Source organism: Notothenia rossii, assembly GCF_949606895.1.
Source record: "Notothenia rossii genome assembly, chromosome: 8".
NCBI classification, from domain to species: Eukaryota; Metazoa; Chordata; class Actinopteri; order Perciformes; family Nototheniidae; genus Notothenia; species Notothenia rossii.
The window spans coordinates 21086694-21107547 of record NC_136906.1 but is presented as its reverse complement, the minus strand read 5'-3'; the positions used below and the strand labels follow the sequence as shown (position 1 = coordinate 21107547).

At 41.4% G+C, this 20854-nt stretch overlaps 1 protein-coding gene across 1 annotated transcript; it reads left to right on the top strand.

Annotated features, from left to right (window-relative positions):
• Positions 1–1494: 1494 nt before the first annotated feature.
• LOC307014822 (GTPase IMAP family member 8) lies at positions 1495–20244 on the top strand. The gene is made up of 5 exons (XM_079643014.1): positions 1495–1616; positions 6044–6721; positions 16630–17340; positions 17490–18125; positions 19410–20244. The coding sequence occupies exons 1-5, from the start codon at positions 1559–1561 to the stop codon at positions 20117–20119; spliced, it is 2793 nt and encodes a 930-aa protein (XP_079499140.1). The 5' UTR covers positions 1495–1558; the 3' UTR covers positions 20120–20244.
• Positions 20245–20854: the final 610 nt, after the last annotated feature.

Genomic DNA, 20854 nt, shown 5'->3' with positions numbered 1-20854 from the left:
GACATGGTTGGGAGCTGGTTGGTGGTTGCTGTCGCCCTGTACGTCACACGCGACCCGCACTCCCGATGCATCTACCTGCACCAAGGCCAACTGAAGAGGGACAGGAAGATGAGGAAGATGAGAGCGATGATGATGACGAAAATCGAGTTGCTGCTGTCCAGAGAGGCGATTCATCGGAATCGGAGGATTCAGAATGTAGCGAGGCAGGGTGCTCTGATTCAGACTGATACGGACTCTCAGTGTCATATTGATAAATAAAAAAAAAAGCAGAATTGTGTTTCATTTGTGTTATTGTTCAAAACTTGCCATTTCTCGAGGCAGCATTTTTGCGTTATTACATGTTGTTTGAAGTGTTCTCATTTGCTAACTAGTCAAGTTACAGCTAATAAAAGTATTTAATTTGAAGGTTAAGTAGTTGTATATCTTGTCATACATTCTTATTTCATGGTAAAATATTAATATGCAGATTATTTGCTTATAAGTCGATCAGTACTCAAAACGTGTGTAATTTCTCGACCGGGTGGCGGCCATCTTGGATTTGTGGGTCCGAACGATGTCATAGCGCCAAACTGATGTCAGAAATGGAATCCTTGTGGTCGACTTACCCCAAAAAGTGCATTTACACATGACTCTAGGCGCTCTGGTTCAAAAGTTAATTTTTTAAGATGGCGCGAGCAGCCATCTTGGATTTGGCCCTCTAGCAAAAATTGCCGGGATTTTTGGGAGGGACCTTGGGTCTATATTTTTTATAAAAGGTCCAATGATGTCAAATCAAGTGTCAAAACATCTTAGCAGAAGAATGGTCACGGAATTGAGGTTCTAGACCCAACTATGTTACTTTGAAAGTCATTGAAGTTTGGCAAACATACTCCAATACAAGTAAAGATTTTGCATTCACGTCTGAATTACTTGAGTAAATGCTCTGAGTCATATTCCATTGATGCATACCAAAATACATGTTTTCAATGGCACAACCTTTTCCCGAGTTTCTACACCCTACCCAAGCCTAAAGCATTAGGTCCCTGGCCTGCATGTCAATTGATTTGCTAACTTAATTCAAAATGTGTGAGTGAATTTGCACAACTATGGGAGCATATCATGTGAGACACCTTTTGCAGTAGAGCTAATACAAAATATTTTTAATTATTTTTACTGTAATCTAGGACAGAGCACGACCATGTTTGGTTGTCTTTGAAAATAATATTATGCTTCACCAATAAAAACATTTCAAACATAAACACTTGTATTTTGATTATTTTGATTATTTGTATTCCCTATTCAATGTCCTGTGATAAAACTGTAATGCACAGTATCTGTGTGTGATGGTAAACGATAAGTGTTACACACCCTCCTAATGTTTCTCTTCGACATGGACTGTCGACCTGCTGCAGAGAGGTGTGGCTCACTGCATGTGGTCTGCTTAATCATTATGGACAACCTTCAGACTCATAAACACATAAATCACAAACTTCTGCTTCAGTACACCCTCAACAAGAAGCTTTCACCACATTTCGGCCAAGGACACAGAAGGACTGACATGAAATAAGGGTGTGGATAAATGCTGTGTGTTACCTGTCCTACAGAATGTGAGATGGCAACCAGCGAGAAGTTGACATGTAAGTTTAATTGTGAAGTTTTCCTAATATCTACATTAGATACACAATTATGTCTTGACTTTGAATTATAAACAACCTCCTGCTTTACAGTTAAGTCGTTGTAATCTGGTTCAATCTAAATGTCTCAATATTTTTTCATTGATATTTACTACTTCTTGGCCATATTTAGATTTGTGTTTCATTTTATACTCTTACCTTGGTATGTATAGTGCATTGCAGTTTCATAATTCATGCTATAATGTATTGCCTTTATACTATTTGCATATGTATAAATGTCATGAGATTTCAAATGGAAGTATTTTAGTTTACAAAACAGAGGTAAATCAGTGTGCTCTTATAGATCTCCTTTTGGGGCAATTTGTTTTTACATTTCTACAACCAAGTGTTATTATTATTCATTAACCACTTCATTTTCAATGTGTTGGTTTATTGTTAAAGAGCAACTTCCAGGTTAAAGACACCTGTGAATAAATGTGTAGGAAAAAAATGTATACACTAGATTTTCCCAAAAATATACATGAATATACACTACAGTGACATCTGGCGTCGTTTTTGCATGTTTTTGTAAGACATTTTTACTTCCGCATCAAAAAAGCCTCCCCACGTGACCTCCCGCGTGTGACGTAACAAAGGGAAACAAGGGGGAGAGCGGCCGGTGTAACGTATTAATAAACATGGATCCCAATGCTAGTTTCGACACAGAAGAAGTTGAACATGTATATTCAAATGCATATGACGGACCACAACCTTATGATTATGAGCCTGCTAGGCACCCAAGAGACCAGGAGCAGCCAAGTATTAGAAGAAATAACGGCCATCGGAGAGAAATTGAGCTGTGGTGTGGGGATAACCAGTGGAGAACTGGGCAGCTATCTTGGTGAGTGATCGGCGTTAGCTACAGAATGTTAGCTAACGTCACATTACAACATTGTAAAGTTAGCTATCATATATCAGGCTATAACTAAAGTAGCATTGATAATATAGTAACGTTACTGGCAGGACTGTTGATACTGATCCATAAAAGAAACTAATGCGCAAGTATCAGCCGTATCTCGCGTTACCTAATGCAAATCCACACTACTTTACGGTGCTGTACCGGAGGGGAGAGAGAGAGCAGGGAAGGAGGGGGGGGGTTTGTTTCCTGATAAACGTTTGTCCTGACAGGCTGGTATTTGTGCAACCTGCACAAACACAATACTGCACCATGATTACAAATGGTGAAATACAATGTAAAACTACCGAAAAATACCAGCTCACTAAAACACAACCGCTCAACACAACTGCTCGACGCCACTACTAACTATTCCCGCTATCAGAGAGTGGAGATGTGCCCCTTTTGTGATGTAATATGACGCGTTTGACGTATGACCTTAAAAAAAAGCCGTTTTTAAGAGCAGAGCTCAAAATTGCTCCTTTCCTTCTGAATAACTGCCCTTATGTCTCGTAAAACATATCAAATCCTGCATTCACTTTTTTCATTGTAATTTTCAAGCAAGTTTAAGCATAAATGTAGAAAAAAAAAATGAAGTGAAGTGTGAATGAAGTGTCACAGGCAAGGCCGTTTCTTCCTATAGGCAGACTTTTTTTTTTTTATTCCGAAAAACAAAAAAACTTTAATTCATACACACAAAGATGAACAAAATTAGTAGAAGCGGGAGGGCTGAAGCATAGCTTGTGGAAAGTAGCCCTCCCGTGCATCATCCTAATACAGCGGCATTATTGCGTCAAAAACGTATAGAAATGAAGGAGTACAAAGAAATAAAGAAAACAGGAGAAAAAATTAAATAAAAGTTGAGGCAGGAAAACAATAAATGCATATATATATATGTATATATATATACATATATATATATACGAAAACTTGGCAAATTAATAATAATAATAATATATGCATAATTGCATATAAACATTGTGAACACTTATTTTCAAGTGACTTTTTTTACATTAATATGTTCACGCTGTGGTTTGGAACTGCTTTTGAATGTTATTAGGCATTTTGTTATGGAAAATCTTGTGCATAATCAGTACTGTTTTAAGCTGTACTATCTCAACACATTTTAATAGATTGAGTTTTTTTTAAATATGGGAGTTGTGTGTTCATATTTACCAACACCACAGACTATTCGTAATACTTTTTTTTGGGATGTTATTATTTTTTGTAGATTTGTTGAGTAGGCTACGTGTTACCCCATATTTCGGAGCAGTAGTAAAGGTAAGGGAGAAATAGACTGTTATAAAGAGTATCTTTTCTTCAAGAATGTTCTTAGTACGATACAAAATACCTGTTTTTTTGACAGTTTAGTCTGTACATAATTGATATGGTGAGTTTTTCGTCAAGAAGCAGTCCTAAAAATGTACATACACCAACTTTTTCTATCTCTGTATTGCAAATCCGTATAATGCAGTCATTTCTACTCTCAGACTTTGTATTGAATAACATGTAATTTGTTTTGGCCACATTAAGCGATAATGTATTAACTGCAAACCAGTTACATAGTATTTTTAATTCTGCATTCACAATTTTTTAACAAGATCGCCAAGATTATGATGGGAGCACAGAATTCAAAGTTCAGGTTCAGCGTCAATATATTTGGGGAGAATTAAAATGAGCCGTCTTTATTTGTAGACAGCCAAGCCCCCTCCTGTGTTCGCAGTGGCGTTTTTATATGTACAAAAGTGGTGGGGCACAAAAAACGTAGATGTCTATATATAAGCTTCTGCAGTGAGGTTCATGGCTGGTGAGGCACTGACTCTTCAGGTTTACAAATATTACATTTTGACCTAAATCAAAATATAATATTATTTTCAAAAGCTTTTTTTGTCTGATGCTTCGATTAATTTTAAACAGACAGTTCAACAGAAGGATATCCAAAAAATCTAATTTTATCATTTAAATATTGAATTGTTCTCTCTTAGTAAGATCCCATTTTCAATAAAATGGTGGTCTTACCTTGACTTGAAGATGAAGTCCATTTGCCTATCCTTCTGGACAAAAATCTCTATTACTTTTTTGTAAAAGTCCTCCTTATCTTCTTGTAGTTTCAAAGGTCTATCATCAATCTAATCGATAGATTTATGATTAGAAAATTATAAAAGTAGGGTAGACATGTGGATATTATCCGGCTGAACAAAACGTGCATTTATCTAACAGCTACGTTTCCCACAGATCTTATTTCTAGCTATTTTCTAAAATCCCATGGAGAAATCTCATTGCTTTTTTGTGGAGGGAACCCATGCGCAGCTTACTTCCGGGTTTTAGGACGCGTCTCTCTCCTCCTCTTCACACACCACACTTTTCGCGGCACACATACTTACAGCCAATCAGCCCTGAATGATGTGAGATGACGTATGGTGGGGATGGCAGCTCACTGCCCCTATGGGCATTATTTTTTTGCCATACACATTAAATAGGACAATAGTCTGAGAATGCGCAGTGTAGTTTTTATAGTCACCGTTCACTTAGACAGGGAGAGGGAGGGGCAGGATCGGGTTTTGTCCCACATGGCTCTAAACAGCTCAATAGGCACACACTGTAGACACTAATTAGAAGAACACAGACTAAAACAGCAATGTACAGACAAATCAGATGATTAAACATGATCTTAAAATATATTTTATAAGTTTTGTTATTTATTTTTTGCATTTTTTTGTAATCATTATTTGTAATACCTTCTGCTGACACTAGGTGGGGCTGTGCCCCACCTGCCCCTAATGACCAGTCGCCACTGTGGGTTCGGTGAAGCATTAAATGTTTACAAATCCAATGTAGGATATAAACACGACTAAACTGCAATGATAGCAAAGCTGTGGCTTGGGTTTTTGGGGTAATACATTCCAAATCATCGTTGGGCTGACAGCATTTATTGACATAGAGGAGCCTTATTGTTTACCTTTTTAATATTATTTTTTGTAATTTTCAATTGCTTGGTTTTCTTGAAATTAGCCTGTTTTCCTATTAAAGTGTAACAGATTGATGCATCTCCACAGATAATCTTAAAGGCTTCGGAATCCCCCCCATTGTAGTTAAAAAACTGTCAAAACTAGGGCCCCCAAACAGCATCTTGCATAGGGCCCCAAAAAAGCTAGAAACGGCCCTGGTCACAGGATATAAAACAATGTTTTTACAAAACTATTTAAAGATATTCAACATACTAGCATAAAAAGAAAGAAAACCATGAAATATTTACACAACCTAAAAAATGTAACCTTATTCTGTGTTGAATAAGCTATATTAAAAAAATAATAAGGGAGAAATAAAACCAGTTGTTGCTTCCCTCATTTTTTCTTGGGCTAAATTGACAAATTGTTTTTTTTGCTACTTTGTTGTTTTTGTTCAGAGGAATATATCATTATATTTGAACAATGAATTGTATTTTAGGCAACATAGCTTTTACAATAACCCCTTTGTTGTTTTTCTTTTTCTTCAGGGGACGGACGGTGCACATCACATTTAAAGATAATCCTTCTGGGTGGCAGAAACTCTGGAAAGAGCTCTGTGGGGAACTTACTTCTGGGGAAAGAGGAGTTTGTCACCAGAGAGAGGACCTCGTGCTCCCGCCGGCTGGGTGTGGTGGCGGGAAGGAGGCTCGCGGTGGTGGACACCCCCGGCTGGTGGTGCGACTTCAGCGCTCAGGACACATCACAGCTGGTGAAGAGGGAGATTGCTAACAGCGTTTCTCTGTGCTCACCTGGGCCACATGTATTTTTAATCACAATAAAGGCAAGCTCAGGTTTCTCTGAGAAGCGTCGGAGGGCGGTGGAGGAGCACGTGGCGCTGCTGGGTGAGAGGGTGTGGAGTCACTGCATGGTGGTCTTCATCTCTTCACACAGGTCTGAACACACAGAGTTTCTAAGGACGGGGGGGGAGGCCCTCAGATGGCTCAGTAAGAAGTGCAGTCACAGGTGTGACCATGTTATCTCCAGCAATGATACTGAAGGCCCCGAGCTGCTGGAGAAAATACAGAAAGTTGTCAAAGAAAATGGACACAGAGTGTTTGAGATGCAGGAACACATTTTAAAGGCTATTTCAGAGGAGAAGAGGAGGGCGGAGGTAGAAGCTCAGAAGAGGTTTGTGAGAATGAAGAAATACAGATCTCTCATGAGAGGTGAGTTCATTGTAATATTTAAAATGTTTTGCTTATTTTTCAAATCTGCTTCGGGTAACACTGGTTATTGTACAATTCCTGCTGTCAGACTATTATTGTCTTTAGATAAGTCTATTTTGTGTAGCCTACTACAATTGCTAAATTTATATTAATTACCCCCATTATACTAAGTGAATCTCATTGGAGCTGGCTCCTGCTTCTTGTTTGAACAAACAAACCTAATAAGTACTGTATATTTCCCTAAATTATTCCTGTAACCCATCTGTTTGTTTACCTGCAAATAATTACATTAATGCTACAGTAAACCAGTGTTTGGGAGTAACTAGTAACAAGGTAAAAGAGTTATGTAATACAAATAAATGAAAAAATATGAATCAGAATCAGAATGCATATTGCAAAGGTAAATGGTTATTTACACAATAATTTGTCTTGAGTTTGCATATAATTTAACATATCAGAAGGAAAAACAAACAAAACTAGAGAATGCAATTCCTGAAAAAATTGCTAGTGGCAATGCTTTATGCTGAAAAGCTGACGCTAAACTGCTATGCTGAAATGTAATGTGTAAGAAGAAAGTGAAGAATTTAGATTGAAATGATACATGAACACTGGGGGCTTGAATGTGTGATGAGAGAAGAAAAGAAAGTAAAAAGGCTTGGAAAAGCAGCAGAATATTTGAACTGCATCTTTTGAACTAACTTGATGGCGAATGATCTGTCGCCATGCAAACGGCATTAGATGACATCCCATAATGCGCTTAGATGCGTTGATGGCTGCATCGTTACCAAACCTGTGAAGTTTTGGGCCGTTCGGAGCATTTTCAGTGAAGTTACGAGAAAACCGTGTTTCATGGCGAGCATTGTGTTGCCAAGGCAACGGCATTTGAAGAAATCTCAAAACTGTCCCATAGATGTCTTCACGGCTGGACGGTTAGCACACATGTGAAGTTTGAGCACTTTTTGAACATTTTCATAGGAGTTATAGCGACATCGTCTTTTATGGCGAGGGATGCGTTTCCATGGAAACGGCATATGATGAAACCCCATAATTGACGTAGAGCTGTTGAGGGCTGGGCCGTTAACCATTATCTGAAGTGTGGTGCTGTTTTGACCCTTTTCATAGGCGTCACAACAACATCGTGTTTTATGGCGAGGGATGCATTTCCATGGAAACGACATATGGTGAGATGTCAGATTTGACGTAGAGCTGTTGAGGCATAGAGAGTGATATACAGGTGAAGATTGTGGGATGATCGGACCGTGTCCATTGGAGCTACAGCGACATCGTGTTTTATGGCGAGGGATGCGATTCTATGGAAACGGCATATGATGACACCCCATAATTGACGTAGAGCTGTTGAGGGCAGGAACATTAACCATTATCTGAAGTGTGCTGCTCTGAGCCTGTCAGTTGGAGTTATGATATGGGCTCAGAACAGTCTCATAATACACACATGCACACAGAAGGATTCACACTTGTATTTCATGATCCGCAAAAGGATTCACACTTATATTTCCGGATCCACACTTGTGTTTTTCAATGCACACACAAATATGTTCCGTTTCAAAGACATGTAAATAAAATCCAAATACAGAAAAAAGTTTTACATATGTATTTTTGATCCACACATATTTGTTTTCAGTTTAAAACCGCTGCACCTGCAAACACAAACCGCTTTCTGTGCACGGATCGCTGTGCATTCGTGTGTGGGTTTTTTGGGACTCCCCTGACGGTCACCCGATTCGTACTTTTTTCTATCTATAGCCAATCAGATGTCTCCTCAATTCTAAGCCAATCACATGAGCGCGCGAGGGTAGATTTCTTGCGTTCATGACGTAGCGCTTCATGTACGCATTTTGCGCAGTCCGGAGCTGACAGGTCCATGGAGCCTGCCTGCAGCAGGCGCTAATCTCAGGACACCTCCACTCTCAGTACATTGCCACTTTCCGAACAGGAAATGCACGCAAATACAATCTTTTATATTATTAAGGTACACAAAAACGGCAGGCAAAACCGTTTTAAATGTGTCTTTCCTGTATGGCGAATACAGCTGCTTTATTTATGTCTGTATGAAGTTGTTGTGAGTGTGGAGGGAGCAGCTACAGGTTAGCTTAGCCTAATCGATCAGTGCACTACGAAGCCAGTGCTAGACAGTGAACTGTCAACGGGGGGGAGCCCCGCCGGTCATTATCGGCCGATATTGACTCTTAATAGTTTGATCGGTGTTCCCTATAAAGGCCGATCAGGAGAGCTGGATCTGATCGATATGGACATAAACGTGAGTGAAGTATAACCGGACGCGAGAGAGAGATCAGATCAGCTGCTGAGTCTGAAGGAGACACGCAGCTCTGCATAATCACCTGATGCTCCGCCCTCTGTTTAGTGAGCTGACCGGACTGCGCAAAATGCTATATGAAGGCCCATTCCCAAACCGCCCCCTACACCCTACCCCTATACCCTACCCCTCCGTTTGCGCGTTCACGCTGAGGGTCCGCCATATTGAGGGCTGTTCCAAAGCAACGAGTGTGGAGCGGTGTGGAGGGGGAGTGGGCTATCAAGCCCTCAAACAGCGTGGCCGTTTCTCAATCGCGAGGATGCTGGCTTGGTAGTCGCATACTTCCACTTCCTTCAGAAACGAAGCAAGTATACTTCCAAGCCACGGCTTCGGAAACCAAAGAAGAATGGAACAGGCTAACAAGTGTGCCACTCTCTCTAACGGTTTCAAAATAAACTGTACCGAAAATAAATACCTCACGATGTCTATCTAATTATGAACTTGCTTTACTTTCACGGAACACATTTTTGGTGATAACAAATGCAACAAAGTAACATATTTACCAACACATGTTCTACGCCACTACATACTTACATTTAAATGTGTGCTGCGTCGGTTCAGCCATTCTCCGCAAGGGTTTTTGAAATACACCGTGCGCAAAGCATTGTGGGGATTTGAAGGACGCAAAGTCTACCCATGTGCAGCCTCGAAATTACCCCCAAACCAAGGACGTGGCCTCGGTGGAATTCCAAGTATGCTGGAGATTGGAACAGTCCTTCGGCGGCACTCGATGACGTAGTATCCTTGAAATATTGGCTTGGAAGCCAGTTTCCTCAAGATTGAGAAACGTCCCGAGTCTGCAGCGGTGCTGACTTGAGACCGGTCTCTACCTGACCGGAGTCACGCTGTGTGTGTACGTCAGGAAACACGCTGTTTACAAGTAGTTCCAGCAAACATCCACTGATAAATTGCGATGTTAACAACCTCATGATAACCTCATATGTTTTTAACTTAGGATCATACCTGTGGTTAGTCTAGAAAAAGGTAAATGTGTGCATTTTATTATAAAGTTGTGTATATTTACAGACCGTTGCAAAAACTAAGAAGCTTATAAACATCAGGTTTAAAACTAAAAGAGCTTTGAAACACAATGAAAGATGTTTGGAGTTTTATTTGAATTATTCATTTAAACTTTTTGTCTAAGAGATGCTGATTTGAAACCGTTGTTACATACAGTTACGGCATTCCTGTTTCTGCCGGAGAGAGGGGAGGCTGTCCCAAAGCTTGCTGCTGTATTTACTCCCTCTAGTCCAGCAGATATGTGAAATATCTGAAAGAATTGTGCTTTTGATGATAAAAGCATGACATTTTGCACACTGTTAGAGCATGCTCTAAGGAAGATTTTTGGCTATAGGGCCATCGCAAATTTGTCCAATGGCGCAAATGGCTGCCATTTTCAAAATGGCCACCATTGGTTGTTATTTTACCAGTAGTTTAGGATCTAGACCACCTAGGATCTTGATTCTGGTGGCTAATCCTACATTTTCAAGGATGGGGAATGCATTGGTACTATTTACAACATGCTAGAATGTAGTTAACTATATGTATCTGGTATTCAGGGAATAAAATGCACAGTAAACCATTAACATATTTATTATGGTGAAGTCATACATGTTACATAATATATATGAAATATTACAGGTTTTCAACTAAATACAGACTTAGTTCTGAAAACACAGTCCACCACAGTGGCAAAGGGCACTGCACTGAATTGCTGCCTTGACACATTTGCATTGTCTACTGCACCCCTTTTTGCATCCACAGCGGAGGAGTTCACAATAGGCCTGGTAATGTGGTCCAGTAAACTTCCCATCCACCTGTGGCCTTCCTCTTCCACCCCCAGTCATCTGGGGATGGGAGTTCAGGGGCTGCAAACATCATCTGTCCCCAGCAGTGACCAGCTTGGAAGGCAGCTCTCTTTGTGTGCTGAATCGATGCTGCTTGTGTTGGGGGGAGTCCTTCAATTGTTCTACCTTTCTGGGTGAAGAGCTGCTTGCGTGCCTGATTGACTGACTCCTGGCTGCTAGTGTGCCAGTCATACAATACCAGAGAGCAGTGTCACGCTCACTTCTCTACTTCCCCTCTTCTACGACCAGGCCAAATCTGTGGCCATGATTCATCATTCCATGGATCGGTAAGGCAGGCATTGGAGATTCTGAATCCTGGTCAGATCACTCTGGATCAACCTCTATACGCTGTGGCAAAACAAACCCAGTGGAGCTGGCCAGCAACTCACAGTGAAGATTATTTTATTGTGATGTTTGTTGGGTTTCACATTGAGATGGCAGCACTCAAGGTACTTGGCGACCTCCTGGAGGGGTAGCGGGTGGACAAGAGCAGTGTCATGTTCCCAGTTCCACTTCTGGTCTATCATCCTGCAGCTGGAAATGGAGTTGATGATCTATGTGCAATCAATAAGAGAGGCCGACTTCCTACTCTACATAAATGCCTTGGCCAAGATTGTGCCTTGGTTCATTTAATTACATTTCAAACCTTTATTTATGCAGGTGAATCCCATTGAGATCATTGATCTATTTTTCAAGGGTGACCTGAAGGGTCCTTTCTCTGGGACACACCCACTATGCCGGATGGATACCAGTCCACTTATGTGACATGATTGTGCTAAAAGATAACCATCGTGATGTCCATGGACAGGTTCTGAAAGGAAACTTTGCTTTGAAGAAGACGACACGCAGCTTCTCTGCTATTGTCATTGACCAGGCCCACGAGCAGAACAATGCCTCTGTGAAAGGTGATGGTGGTGCTGTAGGCCTGACAGAGAACCCTGCAGCTCTCCGACGCTGGATGGTGTCTGGCCCCGAGATGGCACGTGTGGTTGGGGAGTTTAAGGCCTCCACTGAGAAGAGAAAGAAGACTGACACCCTGCAACATGAGCAGACCAAACATACACAAATGGCATATGCACAATATGTTAAAGCACTAATGGGTGCTACATAAGACATGGGCAATCGATTCTGTGAAATAAGCAGTGAATATCTTCTTGTACTGGATACTAGAGACCTTGCAGATGCAGCAGTCATTGACACTCTGAACCAGATTGAGAAACAGGACGGGTATGACACGTATACAGTGGAGGAAATAAGTATTTGATCCCTTGCCGATTTTTTTTATTCACCCACTTACAAAGAAATGAACAGTCTATAATTTTAATGGTAGGTTTATTTTAACAGTGAGAGTAAGAATATCAAAAAGAAAAACCAGAAAATTACATTATGTAAAAGATAAACAATTATTTGCATTTAACTGTGGGATATAAGTATTTGATCCCCTTGCAAAAAACAAGGATTCTGGCTCGCACAGACCGGTTACATAAGTCCATTTCCTTTAGGAAATTACCCCTCATATCAACTTGTTACCTGTATAAAAGACACCAGTCCACAGAATCAATCAATCAGATTCCAACCTCTCCACAATGGGCAAGACTAAAGAGCTATCTAAAGACCTCAGGGACCAGACTGTAGACCTGCACTTGGCTGGGATTGGCTACAAAACCATCAGCAAGCAGCTTGGGGAGAAGGTGACAACTGTTGGTGCGATTATACGGAAATGGAAGGGAAAAAAATGGACATCAATCAACAATCAATCACCCTCGGTCTGGGAATCCACACAAAATCTCGCCCCTTGGGGTATTGATGATCATGAGAAAGGTGAGGTATCAGCCAAGAACTACAAGGGAGGAACTTGTTAATGATCTCAAGGCAGCTGAGAGCACAGACCCAAGAAAACTATTTGTAACACACTACACCATAATGGATCAAACCCTGCAGCGCCCGCAAGGTCCCCTGCTCAAGAAGAACATGAAAGGCCCTTCTGAAATTTGACAATGAACATCTGAATGATTCAGAGAAAGCTTGGTAGAAGGTTATGTGGTCAGATGAGACCAAAATGGAGGTGGAAACATTATAATCTTGGGGTGTTTCTCTGCTAAGGGGACAGGACGACTTCCCTGCATCGAGGAAAGGATGGACAGGGCCATGTACTGTAACATATTGGCCGATAGCCTCCTTCCCTCAGCCAGGACACTGAAAAGGGTCATGGATGGGTCTTCCAGCAGGACAATAAACCTGAACATACGGCACACAACACAGGAGCTGCTAAAGAAGAAGCACATTTAGGTGATGGATGGCCCTAGCCAGTCTCCAGACCTTAATCCCATAGAAAATCTGTGGAGGGAGCTGAAGTTTTGAGATGCCAAGAATCAGCCTCAACACCTGAAGGATTTGGAGAGGATCTTCAGAGAGGAGTGGACCAAAATCCTTCCTGAGATGTGCACAAACCTGGAGACCAACTACAAGAAGTGTCTGACCTCTGTGTGTCCAACAAGGGTTTCTCCACCAAGTACTAACACATGTTTTGCAAGGGGATCAAATACTTATTTCCCATAGTTTAATACATATCAAATTGTATCTTTTATATAATGTACATTTCTGGATTTTCTTTTTGATATTCTTACTCTCACTGATAAATTAAACCTACCATTACAATTATAGACTTTTCATTTATTTGTAATTGGGCAAACTTACAACATCTGCAAGGGATCAAATACTTATTTCCTCCACTGTATGTCAGTGAGCGCCTGGTCGAACAGAAAAAGCCCATCAAAGGTCCCATTAAAAGTAAAAACCTCCCTCTATTCAGCCAGCCTCCAGTCCAAGATAAGTCCAGGTCCCTACAACAGCTCTCATCTCTGAAGAATGACTGTTCTCTGTTCTCGAGGCTGTACATTGTATCTTAGATACGTGATGGAAGTCTGGATGAGTTTTTTGGGATTAATTATGTGATATATAATAAACTTGAAAACCAGGCATGTCCATCATCATTGTCACAAATGGGCAAGCTCAGAACTGGTACCAAGTCAGACTTGGTTGGTGGGCTGTTTGGAGGACCTGATGTCTTTACAAGAGAATGCATCCCACCACACAGTTAATGCCTCATCCTTGATGGGGCTACTCTTGTGAACATGCTACGACCTGGTGCTGCTAAGATGTTTTTTTATTATGCGCAGAAAGCGTTCTCACCATACATCCTGTCTCAGCTGGAGCATGTCAGCAGAATTGATGTCGTGTGGGATGAATATTTCCCCGAAAGTCTGAAGGCTGAAACACGCAGCAAGAGAGGGAAGGGAGTTCATAGACGCGTTGAGCCATCCAGTGTCATTCCTGGAAACTGGCCAGAGTTTCTGTGCATTGAAGACAAGAAGGCTGAACTGTTCTTCTTCCTGGCAACCAGTGTGACAGCCCTCAACCCTGCCAAACAAATAATCAGTACTTGCAACATGCACACATGAGGAGGCTGATACCCGCATCCTACTGCACCTAGGAGATGCTGTTAAGGAAGGGTATAGCAAGGTGTCAATACGCACAGTTGACACGGATGTGGTATTACAGCAGCCCAATCGACCCCGGCCTGTCGTGAACTCCTCCTGAATATGTCAAGGTAGCAATTCAGTACACTGCCCTTTGCCACTGTGTTGGACTGTGTTTTCAGAACTAAGTCTGCATTTAGTTGAAAACCTGTAATATTTCATATATATTATGTAACATGTATGACTTCACCATAATAAATATGTTAATGGTTTACTGTGTATTTTGTTCCCTGAATACCAGATACATATAGTTAGCTACATTCTAGCATGTTGTAAATAGTACCAATGCATCCTCCATCTTTGAAAATGTAGGATTAGCCACCAGAATCAAGATCCTAGGTGGTCTAGATCCTAAACTACTGGTAAAATAACAACCAATGGCGGCCATTTTGAAAATGGCCGCCATTGGCGCCATTGGACAAATTTGCGATGGCCCTATAGCCAAAAATCTTCCTTAGGGCATGCTCTAACAGTGTGCCAAATTTCATGCTTTTATCATCAAAAGCACAATTCTTTCACATATCTGCTGGACTACTCCATCTGACAGGAGGGAGCCTCGTTGAGCTGCGAGTGTGGCTACAGACGTCCGTCACGGAGGGGTAGGGTCGAGGGAGTGGTTTGGGATTGGGCCGAAGTGTCATGAACGCAAGAAATCATACCCTCGTGGGGGCGCTCTCATGTGATTGGCTTAGAATGAAGGAGACATCTGATTGGCTATAGATAGAACAAATTACAAGTACGAATCGGGTGAGCGTCAGGGGAGTCTAAAAAAAACACACACGAATGTACAGCGATCCATGCACAGAAAGCGGTTTGTGTTTGCAGGTTCAGAGGTTTTAAACGGAAAACAAATATGTGAGGATCAAAAATACATTATGTAAAACTTTGTTCTGTATTTGGATTTTATTTACATATATATGAAACGGAACACATTTGTGTGTGCATTGAAAAACGTGTGGATCCGGAAATACAAGTGTGAATCCTTCTGTGTGCATGTGTGCATTATGAGACTGTTCTGAGCCCATATTATGACATCATCGTGTTCCATGACACAGGTGTTTATATTTAAACTAACGACGTGTCCAGAGATAAAAGGTTTCCATGGTGATGTGCAGTAATCAGTGAGAGGAGAGCATTTTCATTGTTCTGAATGAGAGATAAACCTCTTACGTTTGAACGTTTTGTTGAAGAACCGTTACAGATATTGGTGAGATTTCAAAGCGTGAAGCATGATAGGAACTTGAGCATCTGAAGTGTACTTTTTGTGTACTTTCGGGTTAGTAATTTGGCCTTTTTGGCAGATTGACTAAAAGTGTGCGGCTGCTGTGGTGGGGAAAGATGAGGCTGAACTTACAATGGGGTGTAATGCAGACATGTTGAAAGGTTTTGTCACTTCATGCCCTCTAGAGGCATTTTGTTTAATTATTTTGCTTAATTTGTTTTTATTTTTCAAGCTACTCCTACGTTTCTCATGAAAAATTATGTCTCAGGAATGTAGGGTTTGGGAATTATGGCAGGTTTAAAAGAAAATATGAAGGCAAAATTAAATCTGTCCTCCACTAGCTGTGACATCACGCACTCTAAAATCTGAAGAAGTCCTCTTTACCAAGATCTGAAAAATATCTCTAAAAGTACGAATCAGATTTAAAAGCTGTGGAAAACACGAATAATGTCAGAAAGATGTGTAACATTTTAAAGTTGGAATGAGGTTTCTGAGTGAAAGTATGAAGGAACAGTTAGCAGTTGAAGTTGCATGAAGATTGTTCAAGTCTGAAGAGTTTCTCCATTGACTTCCATGTTAAAAATGTGATGAATTATGGGATGTATCTTTGGAATTATGAAAGTTATGAATAGGAAAAGTGATAGTCATCTATTCCCGACCGAGCTGAACGTTTTGATGTTTGAACGGAGTTTCTGCGATGTGGAATGTGGGAGGAGAAGAGGTGCAAAATAACCCGGCAGAATAATAAAGAATTTTGTGCGTAGCATAACAGATAGTTGGAATGATGTATCAGCATTCCCACTAAAAAAAGTTGTGCAAAAGTCAAAAAATATAGTTACTTATGATATTTTGTATCTGTTAAGCATTACAGTTTAAAAGTACCTTTCCATCACTGTCTGCAAAGTGTGTTAATAGAAGTCGAAACTTAAAGCGAATAAAATAATGTTTCTACTTTTTTCCTTCAGAGAGGTTACGGCCTCTTACTGATGTCCGCATTGTGTTGGTGGGTGCAAAGGGTTCTGGGAAAACATCAACTCTGAACACAATCCTGAACAGTAAGATCAATCACCCAACAAGGAGAACAGCCCAGTGCATGGTGGGAAGAGGAGCGGTGTTTGGGAGACAGGTGACGGTGGTGGACACTCCGGGTTGGTGGAGGAACTACTATAGTGACGAGAGTCCCGTCTTCGACCGGAGGCAGCTGCTGCTCAGCCTGTCTCTCTGCCCTCCGGGGCCTCACGTCTTCCTGCTGGTGATCCGTGTGGACAGAGCCTTCACTGAGACCTACAGGAGGGCGGCACAGGAGCACCTCCAGCTGATCAGCGAGCACATCTGGAGCCGTGTCATCGTGCTGTTCACTTTCGGGGACTGGCTGGGAGGCACGACCACAGAGCAGTGCATCGAAAGCGAGGGGGAGCCCCTGCGGTGGCTCGTGGAGAGATGCGACAACAGGTATCACGTCCTGAACAATAAAACTAAAGGGGATGGATTTCAAGTCAGAGAGCTGATTGGGAAGATTGAGGAGATGTTGGCCGGATTTGACGCTGAGCAGCATTGTGAAATAGAAAGGAAGGGGATGGCCCAGCTGCAGAGGAAGATGATAAGAGAAGAGCAGAAAGCCAAGAAGAGACTGATGAGGAAGGAGACACAAAGGCAGAAAGCAAAGTCTCAGCTGGGTGAGTTAGATTTGAAAGTGATAAACAATGTCAGCGTAATCATGTTGTGCTAATTCAATAAATAGTATTAGGTTTAGTCGTTGAGGGTTTGTTTTTTGTTTATTGTTTCAAGTTTAACCAGTTTGATATGTAAATCTTCTCTTCAACAGAAACGCTTAACCCTCTTCAAGAGCTGAGAATAGTGCTTTTAGGCAGCTGGAAAACGGGCAAAAGCTCATGTGGAGACACCATCCTCGGCAGAGAGTGCTTCCACACAGGAACCCAAACCACTTCCTGCTCCGAAAATCGAGTCAAAATCAGCGGCAAGACAGTGGCAGTGCTGGACACACCTGGCTGTTTCTCTGTGAACTCTGACCTCCTCGAAGCATCATGTGCCATCCTCCTGGTTGTCAATGTGAGCTCCTCATTTAATGACACCCACATGGGAGCAATAGAGAAACAGCTGGAGGCCGGAGGAGGCCAGATGTGGAGCAGAGCGGCAGTTCTGTTCAGCTACGGCGACTGGCTGGGCGACACGAGTATCGAGCAACGCATTGAGAGCGAAGGAGAGCCGCTGCAGAGGCTGGTCCAGATGTGCGGGAACAGATATCACGTCCTGGACAATAAACACGGGGGAGATAGAGTTCAAGTTCACCAACTGATTGAACTGATAGACGAGATGCTGGTTGGAGAAAGGCTGACCGTTCTTCACGGTGGTGATCACATGTGGAAAAATGTTTCAGTGACACTGTGTAAAAACGATTTAGAAATGCTCACATGCTGTAGACATCAACTGTCGCATGACTGTAAGTAATCCCACGCTAGTAAAGATCATCCATAGGAGTTATTTATTCTGATATTGATATTATGGATTGCATTTATACAGCACTTTTCCAGTCTTTATCACCCTTTAGGAACCCCAAAGCCACCAATTGTTAGACGACTACACTACATCACAGCCCACAGTCGTAATGTATTATAAGCTTATTGGAGCTAGTGTTAAGAAGTTAAACAGTGTCACAACAGTTGTGATTTCATTGCTAAAACCTATTTGATATTGCTTTGAAAACATCTAATTCAAACAGCAGTATTTTGTAACATTTTTCGCCATTTGATCCTTTGACCTCCAGCAATTAGATGTTTCTTTTGTCACTTTAGGTTTCAACAGTTTATTCTGGAATGAAGCTTGTAATGATACGCTTCATAGAGCAATGACCTCAAGGAGTCACAAGACAGTTTACAGAATGAGAATTTATACAATTTCACTAATCTATTCATGGCTGATTATCTTCGCAAAGGGAAGATGACAAAAACACTTTTATCACACACAAGGCGAGGCAAGGCAAGGATGAAGGGAACATTTACCTGAGTCATAGGCCAGGAGGAAGGCCCCAGGTCGGCAGTTTGAGGTTTGGGTTTAGATCGCTGGAACACAAAGGCGTATTTTTCAGAAGGTCTTCACATTAAATTAAGCTCTAGCACGCATTACTAGTTGTCACACCTCAATTGCTTTCCCAGGATCAACACGTACTAGGAACAACTATGCTATTGATACAACTCCCATGGCCTCTAACGATGACTTGAACAATAATGTATGCAAACCATTGATGTTGGGTCACAAGAAAAAACTGGATGATGTTGGTTTATCCTAGGAAAGCATTTGACAGAAGAGGGAAATGCACTCACAACTGCATGCACACACGCAGCACAATACAATATTGTATTGATTAAAACCTATTTTAGCCTCTCAAATATGGAGATTTTCTGCTTTTCTCTGTATAAAATCATACTTTACAAAGCTTTGGACAACAAACAAGTAATTTATGGATATTCAGAAATCAGGATAGCCAATTTAAACTATATTTTATACCAAATGCTTAATTGAGAAATAATATAAGCAACACATACAGTATCTCTAAAGATTGTCCTATCAGGTGTAACACAGGGAGGGATCAAACAGTGAGGATGCATTATCTGTAATACTAGATAAACGGCTTTATATCTTGGGAAGGGTGGAGACGGTTGTTTAAGAGTTGTTGGTATTTTTATGGCACTCATGAAATCACACTGCCATTATTTGTCCTTTACAGTGACTGGACCAGCCAATCCCAGCCCTCAGACGCCACTGAACTGCTCAGGAGGTGGTGGACAGGTAGTGGCAGTTCCAGCAGGAAGAAGACGAAGACAGACTGGACCCAGCATGCGGGACAGAGAGGGCTTTATGTCCTGTTTATCCTCCATGTTTTCATCAATGAGGTGGAAAATAATAATTCCACACTTGTTCCCTACCGATGATCTCCACTTGAACAGTGAACACCCCGTTTTCACAACCAGCCACCCTACAATGCTCCTGGTTTTACCTCAAACACAACAGAGGGTGCTGGATGAGGAACATGCCATCGGTGTGCAGTCCCTCTGCCGCCCTGCTCTGAGAGAGCGGACCCTCAGGAGGCTCACTGAGTCCGGAGACCTTCAGGCGCTGATTGACCAATGGGGCGACAGCAGCCTGCAGGAACTGGAAGCCTTCATTGACTTGTACTTTGAGATGATTTGGCAGCAAACCATGGGGTCATTTCAGGAACCCCACTGTCCCACCGCAGAGGAGGATCCTGCCGTCCAGGAGGAGGCCAGGCAGCAGGAAGTGCTCTCCTCCATTGACAGGAAGCTGTCAAAACTAGAGCTCCTGGAGGAGATCAGGAGGGATCTGGCTGAGCTGAGGACGAGCCTGGAGCACAGCTGGGAGGCCATACAGGAACTCAGAGAAAAAAGTAAACAGGACGACCATAATAATACATGTTGATGCAAGGAGGAAGTACATTACTATCTAAAAAAGACTACATGAATGTATGTGTTTCTTCTGACTGAAGAGTCAAAAAATAAACAGTGCAAAAATCCCTGTCTTGAATAAAAGAGACCAGTTTGTTATATGTTGGTTTGATTTTTTTTTTCACAAGGGGGAGCTGTTGTTCAAGAGAAGGTTTTTATATGGCCACTGAAACATCACACCTCTGCAGTGGTGGAAGAAGTTCTCATATGTTTAACCTAAGTAAACGTATACCACATTGACAACATACTGTTACAATAACAATTCCTGCATTCCACAGTGGAAGTCAAAGTACAAAAGTATGGGTATAAAAATATACGTATATAAGTACTAAAAGTAAAATGGCTTATGATGCAGTATTTCAGAATAAGATATGTAATTGGATTATAGTTCTTGATGAAGCTGTTAAGAGTTGGGCTATTTGTAATTACTTATTTTGTTTTCATTCTGCTTGGGAGCTTATTAATTCATGTATGGAAACTCTCATGACAATTCCAACCAATTTATAATTCAGCTCAAATATACCTCACCTCTTGCCATAAAAGCTATCATTCTTTTCCTGCCTCTTATCATCCAGAGTGTTGTTTTACTCAGATAACCCTGGTGTTAACCCCCAAAGCACCAAAACATGTTGTGATAACTGTGACAAAACACAAGGGAAATCCCAACAGTCGGTTACAGAATGATGACATTTCCCAGGATGGATTTACT

Excerpts from the sequence above, each read along its gene's own strand:
- LOC307014822 (XM_079643014.1), top strand. The coding sequence starts at position 1,559 with ATGCTGTGTGTTACCTGTCCTACAGAATGTGAGATGGCAACCAGCGAG. Across the intron at positions 6,722-16,629 it reads ATACAGATCTCTCATGAGAG|AGAGGTTACGGCCTCTTACT; the intron begins GTGAGTTCATTG and ends TTTTTCCTTCAG. Across the intron at positions 17,341-17,489 it reads GAAAGCAAAGTCTCAGCTGG|AAACGCTTAACCCTCTTCAA; the intron begins GTGAGTTAGATT and ends TCTCTTCAACAG.